General features: G+C 44.0%; 1 protein-coding gene across 1 annotated transcript; it reads right to left on the reverse strand.

Moving 5' to 3' along the window:
- Window positions 1–3,192: 3,192 nt before the first annotated feature.
- SEC22C (SEC22 homolog C, vesicle trafficking protein) lies at window positions 3,193–12,219 on the reverse strand. Its single transcript, XM_015853027.2, has 4 exons — window positions 11,914–12,219; window positions 7,915–8,033; window positions 7,285–7,350; window positions 3,193–6,008 (listed from the first exon to the last, which is right to left on the reverse strand). Exons 1-4 carry the CDS (start codon window positions 12,056–12,058, stop codon window positions 5,808–5,810), a joined length of 531 nt encoding a protein of 176 aa, XP_015708513.1. The 5' UTR covers window positions 12,059–12,219; the 3' UTR covers window positions 3,193–5,807.
- Between the last annotated feature and the right edge of the window lie 97 nt (window positions 12,220–12,316).

A 12,316-nucleotide genomic window follows, 5' to 3' on the forward strand; every position in this document is an offset into this window, starting at 1 on the left:
TTCCCAAAGGGGATCATTCCCATGGGAAACTCAGATGCCTTCATCACTCTTTAGCCAGGCAGGAGCAATGACATCCATTTATCCTTTATGCCCCCATGCTGCCCTCCGAGCATCCCTGCAATCACAGTGGTGGGAACAGTGCGATCAGCACTGCTGCCAGCAAAAAGACAAGAGGAAGAAGCGGGCGCAGTATCACAATTTTCCATTAATTAGCAAAGCTTCAGAAACGAGGCTTGGCCTCAGATGCCTTTCTTCCCAACTTAACTTTCCGAGCAGCCACTGCAGGTGGATTAAGCACTAGCAGTGTATGCATGCATGCATGCCTCCAGACTTGTTGCTAATTAAGCCACTGGATTCTCCTCTCCTAAAGCCTCCGGTTCCTTCCAAAACCCTTCAGACTGAGAACAAAGCCCCGAAGCTCAGAACAGCAGAGCCAATACTTAGCACAAAGCATCGCGCTTTGCTCCTTAAGAACGAGCGAGGCAGAAAAGAAAACAAGATGACTTTGCTTTTGACAAATTGGTTCCAGCCTCGCTAGGTAAGTGGATTTGCATCCCTTACTGTCTCCAGGGTGTTTTATCTCTGTTTTGCAAAAGCTACCGGGAGAACCATGGCGTTCGTAAGAGCAGGTAGAAAACCAGGCAGGTTCCTCGGCCTCCCTCCCAGCTTGGGCATACAGTCTTAGCCTGTGCTCTGCTGCCTCCCAGTGCCTGCGAGAGTGAGCAGCAGAGAGCTCAAGGAGTCACAATGAAGTCGTTCCATTTAGTGTTATTTTTTTCCTCTCTGATCCAATTCCTCCTTGCTGCATGTATGGGGAGACCAGGAGATCCTGTGTGAGCATGGGGAACACAGCCAGGGCATGGGGAGTCCTGGAACAGAGCCTGCACAGCTTCTCTTTCTCAGTTCAGCTCTCTGAGCTCAGCATCTGCAAACCAGCCTCTGAAAGAAGCTTCATGGCAAGGAGAGCCCAATGTTCTTCAACCCACACCTGCCTGATGTTGTACCTAAGTTCGAATCACACCTGATACAGCAAAACCCAACATGAGGCAGAGCCACTGCAACCCCTGCCCTCAGAACCACGCTCTCGAGGCTGAGGTTGCCATCCAGAAGGCAAATACAGATAGTTTAAGGCTCATTACACCAGAACTGTGCCCTCAGCCAAAGCACACAGAAGGCAGCACCTCCTGGAAGGCCTCTGTTGTGTTTTGCATGGTGCATACCAATGAGCACTAACTTATTTCAGAGCTGAACTTTCCACATAATTGCTTTTCAGTGTTTCCCTTAAAGAGCCCAGGAAATGAGGGATTTTCTAAATTCATGCCTTTCCTTGCATAATGAAGGAATAAATCTCGGGCCTCCGTGGCTGTACGTCATCCTGCACCAACTGGTGCTTTACCTTTTAATGGTCATTATTTCAGGCCTTACCGTTCTTACATGAACAAGAATTATTCCACAAAAGGGAATTGAACGTGCTTCTGGGCTTTGCTAATCTTATAGCTTAGGTAGTAGAAAGAAAAGCCTTTAAAGAGCTCATTTCCTGTTACCGTTTAACAACCTTAAAAATGGCTCTGTAGTAGCCCGAATTAGCATTTCTAGCTGGAAAAAGGAGCTAGAAATTACTCAAGGGTAAGACCTGCAGCCTTGGGGATGGGGAATCACCCCTCCTATTAGATTGATCGATTGGCTTAAGCTAATTGTTAATGACACACAATGCAAAGCCATGCTGCCAAGAACTGAAAGAAGAGCTGCTGCCATACCTGTTTGGGTCAGACCAAGGGAAGGGACACGACCTGTTTTTCTCCCTGCTCAAAGAGCGCTCCCCAAAGTGGCTGATGGATACAAGTGAATGATGTTACATTCACAGCATGGCAAACGTAGGTAGATATCATTCATTCTCACTCCAAGGTCCTCGGTGTTTTATTTTTTGCCAGAGCAATGCTTTAAGAAGTGAAACACTACTGCAAACAAATGAACTGACCAGATTTCAGTCATCTCTTTGTTAAGCCAGTTGGAAAAGACAACGTGTGGGTTAATTACTTGCACTCACAACCCCGCAAAGCTCAAACACACTTTCACTTCCTAACAACGTGGTATTGCTTCCTTCCAAGCCATTCTCCTAACACCTCAAGTAGACTTGTATTGGCAGACAACCCAGAGATACCCATTCCCACCCCAGGAGGTGCCCCAGGACAGGCTGGATGGGCTCTGGGCAGCCCAGCCTGCTGGGAGCAACCAACCCAAGTTGGTTGGGACTGGATGACCTGTGATGTCCCCTCCAACCTAACCATTGCAGGACCCTGTGGTGCACCTTCACACAGAGGCAGCACACGTGAGGACAGAGCTGATCTTTTTCTCGCAGCTACTTTTTCCTTTCCTCTCTCCTCAAAGTTTCGGGATGCAATTGGGTCACATTTGCAAGCCGGCACACAGCAGAAGTTGAGTTACTTTGTTTTAAAACAAAAACAGGCATCTCTATCACCTCAGGAGCCGTTTCTTTATGGCACGGGGACCCTCTGATCCGCCTGCCTCCTTTTATCAGCATCTTCAAAGAAAAAGGGAGTTATAATTGCTTTCTCCCCTCACCTTAGAAAGAAAAAGATGGGGAAAAAAAAGGGTAAAGCTGCTGTTCTCCCCTGGCATCCGGAGAAGAAAAGGCGCTTTGAGCAATTGCTTATTTACAAAACAAAAATAACATCTCCCAGCTCTCAAAGGGCAGAGCAGTTGTGAAGAATAAGGCTCCTTCCTCCCTCCCGCACCCTCAGCGTTTGCTGTTTACCACCTACAATCTGCACAGCGCACTGTGCTGCCTCTTCCCTTGTTACAGGGGTACACACAGGGGCTCCTCTGTCTCTTCTCAGTGCAACCATCTCAATTGTGCTGCTGACACATCAGCATCCAAGCAAGCTCAAGTCAGTGCAAGAAGGGAGATGTACCTTTGTAGCAGATGAGTAACACTAATGAACCTGCAGCTCTCCGAAACCTGCTTTTCTCACAGCTGCCTCCTTGTCTGCCATCTAGGTATGGAGCCTGTGAAGGAATAGGAAGACATCAGCACAAGGATGCAAGCCTGGCTTCTTCCAGCTCTGTGATTTCAGTGAGATTATTTGGTTCCTGATGGTCCAAAAGTTATTCCCATTGAGTCATGCCATTCAACAGCCAGAACTAAAAGAGGAGGCAGCCATTACAAAGAAGTAAATTAAAAAAGCCATTTATTAGATATGTACATATATACATACACACGCAGAGTGATTTTATACACATGTACACAGGTTCATTTATTAATACAGTGCAAAAAAAAAACGTCTTAAAAAGGTACCAGCCCACCTTCCATAAACTTAATGGGTAAGAACAGAAAATGGGTTTCATAAAGCAATCACGCCCTGCTAATCTTTAAATTAATGAAGTTTCCTCTGTGTCAATTTTCTCACGCTGTGCTGCTGGGCGAGGAGAAGAACCTCCCAGGGACTCACAAACTGACAGAGTTAAGGAGATACGAGTCAACCCGCGTTCAACAGCTTGAACTAAAAGGGATGGATTCCTGGTTTGGGGATTTGATTCAACACAGCCATAATCCCACGCTATGAGTCAGATTTCATGTACTCAAACTGCAAGTCATTCTTTTTTATTAAATCTTAAAGCACCGAAATCAATGTAAGCTCTGCTATTCCTCCTGCTGTTTCGCTGGAGGAAAAGGTTTAACTGTGTCAGTGGCACACAGATACAGAAGCTGTTCCAAATAACAACAGGAAACAAAAACTGGGTCAAACGTTTGCTCTTCCTTGTATCCAAATCAAAACCCACAGCTACGAAGTGCACAGAAACGATGCTCAATTGAATGCACGCAGATTCCTTAACGTGGCTTAATAAGGAAAAATAATAAGGTCAGAAAGGGATTAAAGCCTTGCAGCAAACCAGAGCTTTGTCCGTTCAGAGGAGACCCAGTCACATCCTCTATCCATTCCTCAAAAGCATTTCCATTGCACCAACCTATTTTACTTGACAAAACATTCTCAGGAAGAAAACGTCAAAGGAAGGTTGAATGTAAATCTCTATCAACTCTAATTACGTTAATTACAAGAGCTGTCTCAACACCTTGTTCTACCCTCCTCACTGAAGTAAGCTGTTGCTCACATTGGGATGCATTTGTTTTATGATAAAGCAAATAGATGCTCAGGAACCATCAGGAATATTACAGTTTCTTCCTGCCTGCTTAATAGGGGGATGTGGAACACAAAGAAGATAATGACTTCCTGGCCCTTTGCCCCGGCTGTGATCTGCGTGTCTTATGTGATAGCAAACCAGTTTTACTGAAGCCTATGGAGAACTAGTACAGCTCTTCTGGATTCTCACACCTGATGGAGGCGAAAAGGGTAGGAAATAGGAGCTTGAGGATGTCACTGAGGTCCCTTTCATCAAGCAGCTGTAGCAGGAAATGCTTTACCCTTTCCCCACAGGATGAGATTAATCTCTATGCAACCACCAGAGGTAGAGACTATGAGAGAAGCAAAGATATCTTTGGTGAAAGACTTTGCATGAAGGAAAAGGGGTCACCATGAAATAGGCTTATAAGGGAAAAGCCAACAATAAAAAGGAAAAGCCAACAATAAAAAGGAAAAGCTGTGCCCATCGTTGGACAATAACACACTTATAGTGCCCCGCATCTTTTCAGTTTGAGTTTTTACAACCCTTCAGGGACAGTGGCATCAAAATGCTGTGCTTTCTTTTAAGCACAGGCAGCCTTATGTGTTTATATACATGCCAAATTGCATCCCGTACGGGAACACCCAGAGCAGTAAAAGTGATGAAACTCAGCTCTTAAGTACTACATCCAAACTTGCACTCTCCTAAATTCATCTGAGTGTAAGAAGTCAACACCATTAATTAAAGGTGCTTCAGATTAAAAAAAAAAAAGAGAACCTGCTCTTGCTCTCCATTACTGGAGATGGCTTTAAAGTCAGCAGCTAAACTCTGTTCTAAAGGTGAAGGAGCCAGTGGTCTGTCATAAGGATGTTTGGAAGGTTTATTACCTGTACAGACCAAGCAAACATGGAATTGCCCTTACAGTGAGAGTGACCTTAACCAAGGAAATAAAGGCCACCCGAGCTGAAAGGTCACTGTGTTTGCTTGGTTCATTTTATGCTGCCCTAAGCATATCTGGGATTCAACAATAAGCACACGGTTAATGGCAACGTGTTGTTTAGCCAGTAGATATTTATAGCCTCTAGGGTTTTTAAAGAAGCCAGTCTTTTCCTTTCCTTCAAAACCCAGGAAAAAAATACCCTGAATCTCATCCTAATGCTCTTCCCCACTGATAATGAGCTCACCTAACTAGGAGTGGCAAACCACTCCTTTCTTTACATTTACCAAGAACGTGTCATAAATTCTATAGACAAAAATGTTACCCACCGCTTTACCTTCACTTTATGTTACTAATATTTTCAGAAGCGTTGGCAGGCCAAGGCACTGGGGCTGCCAAACTGTCACAAAGCCAGCGAGACTGATGGTAAAATGCAGTTTGGATGGTGTTAGTCAAGGAGTAAGAGCCTGTTTATGGTAAGGAGAGCCTCGACCCGTTGACGACACCTGACAAAAAATCTACCATGCACAATTACCATAGAATTATGTAGAACACAGCTGAATTCTTCACTGTGAGTGACATTGCAGCAGGATACTACTGTATTTCATGTTGCTCTGAAACATCCTCCTTGAGGTCAGAAATGTTTAAAAATACTCCTAGCTGGTTTGGGCCATTTTAATACCAAAAAAATAGTAGTTGCAGAAAGGGAGTTGTGAACCCAAAGTCTTTTTCATACTCCACAGTCAGGTTGTTTCTCCATCAGTTGCCTTGTCAGTATCTGGTAGGAGGAAAGAGATGCCACTCCTATGTGAAAGGCTATTTGCCAGAGATTCCGTAATCCATACAAGTAAATATTGCATAAACAAACAGTGAAAAAGAGTACAAACGTCTTCGCCTTCCTCGTCGAGCTGTAGTACAGGTACAAATAACACTACAAAAGAAACAGAGAAAGAGTGTTAGCATTAAAGGACGTACATACAGACAGGAGACATAGCTGGATGTACCTACTATTGCGGTGATCACTAAGAAGCTCAGAGCTTCCTCGCAGCTCTCATGCTGGAAGTTCCTCCTACAAGAGCAGGGCAGCAGCCCCCACCCACAGCACTGGTTGAGCCTATGCATCAAATACAGCCTGTCAGCACAATCCGTCCTACCTACCTCAGCCTGGAACTAAAGGAGTTTGAAGTTGGAGCCAACTTGCAAAACCCACTGAGGATTAGAAGCAGGAAGTAAGCAAAACCTGATCCGTTCTTGCTGTATTTGCTCTTGGGATAAGTGAAGGGCTTCGTTCTCTAGAGCTGACTTGGTAGCAAAACCATCATTTCTGTCCATGTGTGGCTCAAAAAGTGTTTGGGGCTGTTCTTTTTTCTTTTTAATTCAAAGATCAGGTGGAACCCATTTGTTAAATATGGACAAAGAGCAACAAGCCTTACAGGAGAAAACAAAATCCCACCCATTGCTGGCAGACAAGTTCTTTATTTAAAGCTCAGGCAGCAACAGATCAGGCTTTCACACTTCTGGTCACAGCTTCCAACTGTGCCAGTGATACAAGTAGAGATCATGAAATAGAAAGCACTTCATATTTCAGCTCAGTTTAAGCACAAGTACTTTGTGAAGATGACCTCTGCAGACAGAATTTGGTTGTTCATATTTAAGCTTCTCTGGTTTCAGGTGCTAACAGGAAAAAAGCAGGACAGTCTCTCTTAGCAAATAATATCTGCATCTAGTTTTAGATTCAGAATATTACCTCCATTTTGAAGCTCTGTCATAAACAGAGGCGTATGAAGGCTGAAAGACACTCACTGCCTATCTACTGTGATACAACAAATAGCGGATAAATATACACACTCGGCCTTTCAACGTGGTTAGGTTACAGACGTCTATCAGCCATGTCTGCCACTGTCAGAAAGGCATCATGGAGCTCCCTTTGGGAAACAAGCCACCTTTGGGTGGGCACTTATCAGACTCAGCTCAGTTTGGCGTGTAACAGCATAGAAACATGGAAGAAGCTTGTGACTGCAATTTCCGAGGCCCATGTGGCACTCTTAACTGTTGTACCACTTCACTGGAATACCTCTGTGGAATCAACTAGACGAGATGCTAAGAACCAAGCTGTGCCTCTGCTTAGCTGGAAACAATTTTGTTGTATATATACATATAATAGTAATATCAAAGATCAGAAAGCAACTCGTTTAAAGTTAACATACCTGAAAAAGACAGGCTAGAAAAGGTAGAAAAAATGCTACCACGTTTCCAATTCCTTCATAGTCCTCCTGTCAGGATAAAAAAGCAACAAACAAGAAACTACATCAACTACAGCTGTTAGAAAGCATTACTTTTTATTTCAGAATATTATCCTTCATTAAATACCTCTCAATCTAGTTTACCTTGACTGATTGTAGCAGCACCAAACAGCAATAAGATCAACAGGGTTGAACAAGGCACTAAAAGGCTTATGTGATAACATCTGATAAGTTATACATCTGATTCTCTACCTTCAGGATAGTCCTTTTTGTCTTTTTTAAAGCTGCTTGCAGTTTCACATTTGTGTAATGAAAATTACAAAGAAGTATTTAGAATGAAACGAAGAATGAAAACAATCATCACAACCTCAGCTCTGAAAGACCTCCCAATTTCAATCTCAGCAGAAAGGAATAAAGCACAACATCCTGGATAGACAACAACACACCTGAGTTCCAGCAGGAGAGGAGAAACAAAACACTTCCCATGGAGAGATGTATGTTCTGCTACAAAGCAGAACAGCCACCCTTAACCTGGTTACCCCAGTAACTCTCCTTCTTCATCTCAATGACAGCTTTCAAGTCAGTCAGGGTTACCTGAAAGGAATGCTCTGCTAGGTGAACTCCTCGGATGAGATTCAGAGCTCCACACATGATGTTCAGAACAAGTGACAGGATGCCCAGGGGGGTCACACGCTGCATTCTGTAAGCAGGAGCTGAAAGAAACACACACACACCAAAAGAGAATGAAAAGAGAGTGAAAATTTGCAGCACTGCTTTGAATCCTTTAACAGAAAGCAGCTGAAATCAGCTTACGTGATTTTCACACATGCTTTGGAGAAGACCAATAATAAATAGGAGCAACTTTTCTGTTTCACTGCACTGCTCAGTTCTTTGGACATCTAGAAATCAGTGCCAGCTACACAATACTTGGGAATAAATTAAGCAACAGAACTTGTTCTCGAGCCATTTCGCACTGATTTCTTTTGTGCTATATACAGGTATTTTTTACCTGTTTATTACAGCACATTAACAGACTGACTGCTCTTCCCTGGTCAGTAGATAAGTTAAAGAGATTCCTGATGTCTGTAACAGCAGGAGAGTACTTCATTCCCTCCTCAACAAGCATTCATGTCCTTCTTCCCACTGAGAGTGCAAGGGTTCAGTCCAGCATCCCAAAGTTTAGCTTCACCTGCACCACTCCCATATGGAATCATAGAACAGCTCAGGTTGGAAGGGACCTCAAGGATCATGAAACTCCAACCTCCCCACCACAGGAAGGTCCACCAACCTCCCCATTTCATACCAGCCCAGGCTGCCCAGGGCCCCATCCAACCTGGCTTTAAACACTTCAAGGGATGGATGGGGCATCCCCTGCCTCTCTGGGCAGCTGTTAAAACACCTCACTGCTCTCAGAGTAAAGAACTTCCCCAGTATCCAACCTAAACTTCCCCTCTTTCAACTTAAAACCATTTTCCCTCGTCCTGCCATTACCAACCCTTGTAAAGAGTTGAGTCCCATCCTATTTATAGGGTCCCTTTAGGTCCTGAAAGGCTGCAATGAGGTCACCCCGCAGCCTTCCCTTCTCTTCTCCATGTTGAACAAGCCCAGCTCCCTCAGCCTGTCTTTGTCGTGGAGGTGCTGCAGCCCTCTGAGCATCTTTGTGGCCTCCTCTGGACCCTCTCCAACAGCTCCCTGTCTTTCTTACAATGGGGGCCCCAGACCTAGGTGCAATATGGAAATCGGTGCCCTAATTAAGCAGCTGCCAGAACGTAATACACAACTGCTGAAGCCCAGGACTCAGATGCTCTGCTGCTAGAACAGTTCCTGTGGCAGTTCTCCAGACAATACTGTCTCTGCTCCCATCAGTGCCAGCTCTCAGGGCAGGCTGACAGAACACAGCCAAAAAGGGGTTAGGAACCAGACTGAATGCTGCAGTTTTTGGCTTTTGCTGCTTATTTTACACTGCACTGCAATTCCTCTCTTTCCCTGTCTCCCAACTGGCCTACATTCCAGAAGCAGCAAACTATCTCTCTCCCTTCTCACTCTCTCCACCACTATTACATTCTTTAACACCCATGCACCCAATACTATTTATTCAGGATGACCTAATTGCTTCATACCTCATTTAGGTCAAAGCAATTACTATCGATTTGCACTTAATTGTGGAATGTGGCACTTCTAATTAAGGGCTGTGTTTGACCAAAAACTCACCTATTTCCCAACCTACCTATCCTTGCCAGTCCAGCATCAGCCTACACCCACATGTCTTGCTATGTTCTATCTTTGCATCATCATAGGAACACTTTAAGCACAACAAGGCCTATGTGAACCTCAAGTATCAAGTATCAAAATCACCTCCTGCACCAACATCCATGAGATAAAGGACAGAATAAAGGAGCCCTGAAAAAGCCTCCACTGTCTCAGGACCTTCAGCCTTCCATCCAGAAGCAGACAGCTCCTGATTACTGCAGGTAAACTACACAACACAGCAGAGACTGATTCCAGCTCTGCTTCAGTGGCAGATAAAACACTTCAACTGCTAAAGCACCACCCTGCTGCATGGCTTAGAGGAAAACACCCGTCTTCTCCTTTAAGGGAGATTCTGATTGATGAATTTCAAAAATCTCAGTGCCAAATTAACATAGGGATATAAATGATCTCTTATAAATGCCTATGAAATTAATGCCTACGAAATTAATTTGCACGACACGCATTCATACCTCCATAATTTTGTCCCCAAAACAGCTGCAGAGGGAAATGTATTCATCTCGCTCGCAATATGTCACATTATTTAGTATTACTGTGTATTACAGTCACACATACTTTCATCTAAATAAATGATGCAAGAAATCCAATCATTTAAAGGCAATTTTGCAGTTTTACTATGCAGTGAAATGTAAAGTCCAAGCAAAACACTTGACAGAAGCTAAAAGAAGGCAGGGGCTACAGCCATGTGAGAAGACCAATGTTGTGATCAATCTGGGTTTCATCTTCAGTACAGAATGCTTAATATTGCTTTCCTTTAACCAGGACACTTCAGCGTATGCTCAACAAGTCCCCTGTCTAGCAAAGCCTGAATATAAATAACACTAATAAGGAAACAGACACCATGCATGCACACAGCTAAACTTAGAGCTGCTAAGTGGGATTCAGCACTGTGGCAACGCTGAGAGGAGAGAGGGAAATAAACCAGGAAAGCTGACTGCAGCTGATGGAAACAGATGATCACCAACACGAGCCTTAAAATAAGGATAGGACAATTTGAGCATTTGGGTTAAGCCACAGAGAAAAAAACAGCGACACAAGGCAGATGGAACATAAAAGAAAGCAATGAAGAATATGGAGGAACTGAAAATGAATTTCTGCTCTGTGGACACAGATTAGTTAGCACATGTTTACTGGCACCGACACTGTTCACACTGGTGCAAATAACTTCTAAGCCCTGCCACATCATGAACACATTTCACCTCCCAGCATGGTTTGGAGGCACACCCAGAAGTCTGACTCCTAAACCAAATGTTTTCATTTCTGTTTTTAATTCCTCCTGGTCACTGATCCATTACAAATTCCTCCATCAAATCAGATTCCAGTTCATCCATTGGAAACATGAAGACCGGGCAATTGGAATTTAATTTAGTGTTTTGTAAGCCAAGAATAACAAAAAAGAGGAAATACAAGCTCATGGTACCCTAGCTGTATTTAACCGTAATGTTAATGGGATTAGGATCATTTCATTTTGCAGAGGAAATAAGCAGGACTTTGATCACAGAACTGAACCACAAGACAACACTAACTTTAGAGTCATTAGAAAGAGGGCAGCACTTTTAAAGGCAGGAAAAATGTCAGCATTTTTTAAGGAAAGTTCCTTCTGCTTCCTGCAGATGTGCATCTACAGGATGATTCTATGTGATTCTATGTGATCTCACCTTACAGGCTTTTAGTCAGAGGCACTAGATTTTAAGGAGTAAAAGCAGACAATGAGGATGGGAGAACAACAAGATGGACAGTCTGAGAATGAGAGTTTCACCCTCGGCTCAAACACATTCTCCTAATCCTTTCTTCCATAGGATCATAGAACAGCCTGGGTTGAAAAGGACATCGAAGATCATCTGTTTTCAACCCCTCTGCCACAGGCAGGGCTGCCAACCATCACAACAGGCTGCCCAGAACTTGGGCTTCTTTGGGGCTGATGTAACCTAATGAGATAGTAATTACTATCTTCTATCTGAATTTGCACTGACCAACAGATCAGAGAAGCTTCTTTGACCAAATACAGTTCAGCAATTAACTGCTTTAAAAGCCGGATACTTCAACACACAAAATGCCTGGCTCAATCATACGTGCTTGCCCATAAAGTTTACTGTAGGCTGAGGAAAAAAAAAAAAAAAAGCACTGCCTTAAATATGTATCTGCCCCAAAGACCATGAGCTCTTCCCCATGACACAAAGGCAGGCTTTTCTCCCACATTTCATATACATTATATCTATTTCCCAGTGCAAACAAACAACTGCTGCTGTTTTATGTACACTTTGCTGTCACTTGCAGGGTGAGGTTCAGTGAGTCTAGTGTCACCTGTGCACAGCAGCAACTTACCAACCTCCACATGCACTCCTGCGTGCCCACCATTAGCCATCCCATTCATCAGCTCTGCATCCTCCAGCTTCAGCTGAACCGGGGGCTGCAACCTCAGCTCCTCCTCCACCTTCTCCCAGCTGACCTTCATTGCAGAGCCACTCATGTAGTTAAAGCGGTGTTTTACTTTCTGAATGGCATTATCTGAAACATAAAAACATCCTTGAGTTTAGATCTGCACACAACTACAGTTAGTTCTTCATTACAGAATCACCTGGGTTGCAAAGGACCACAATGATCATCTCATTGCTATGTGCAGGGTCGCCAACCAGCAGCCCAGGCTGCCCAGAGCCACATCCAGCCTGGCCTTGAATGCCTGCAGGGATGGGGCATCCACAGCCTCCTTGGGCAACCTGTTCCAGTG

This window comes from Coturnix japonica, chromosome 2 (assembly GCF_001577835.2).
Source record: "Coturnix japonica isolate 7356 chromosome 2, Coturnix japonica 2.1, whole genome shotgun sequence".
In the NCBI taxonomy this organism is placed as follows: domain Eukaryota; kingdom Metazoa; phylum Chordata; class Aves; order Galliformes; family Phasianidae; genus Coturnix; species Coturnix japonica.

Excerpts from the sequence above, each read along its gene's own strand:
- SEC22C (XM_015853027.2), bottom strand. The coding sequence starts at position 12,058 with ATGAGTGGCTCTGCAATGAAGGTCAGCTGGGAGAAGGTGGAGGAGGAG. Across the intron at positions 8,034-11,913 it reads AGGAGTGCATGTGGAGGTTG|CTCCTGCTTACAGAATGCAG; the intron begins GTAAGTTGCTGC and ends TGTTTCTTTCAG. Across the intron at positions 7,351-7,914 it reads TAGCAGAGCATTCCTTTCAG|GAGGACTATGAAGGAATTGG; the intron begins GTAACCCTGACT and ends TTATCCTGACAG.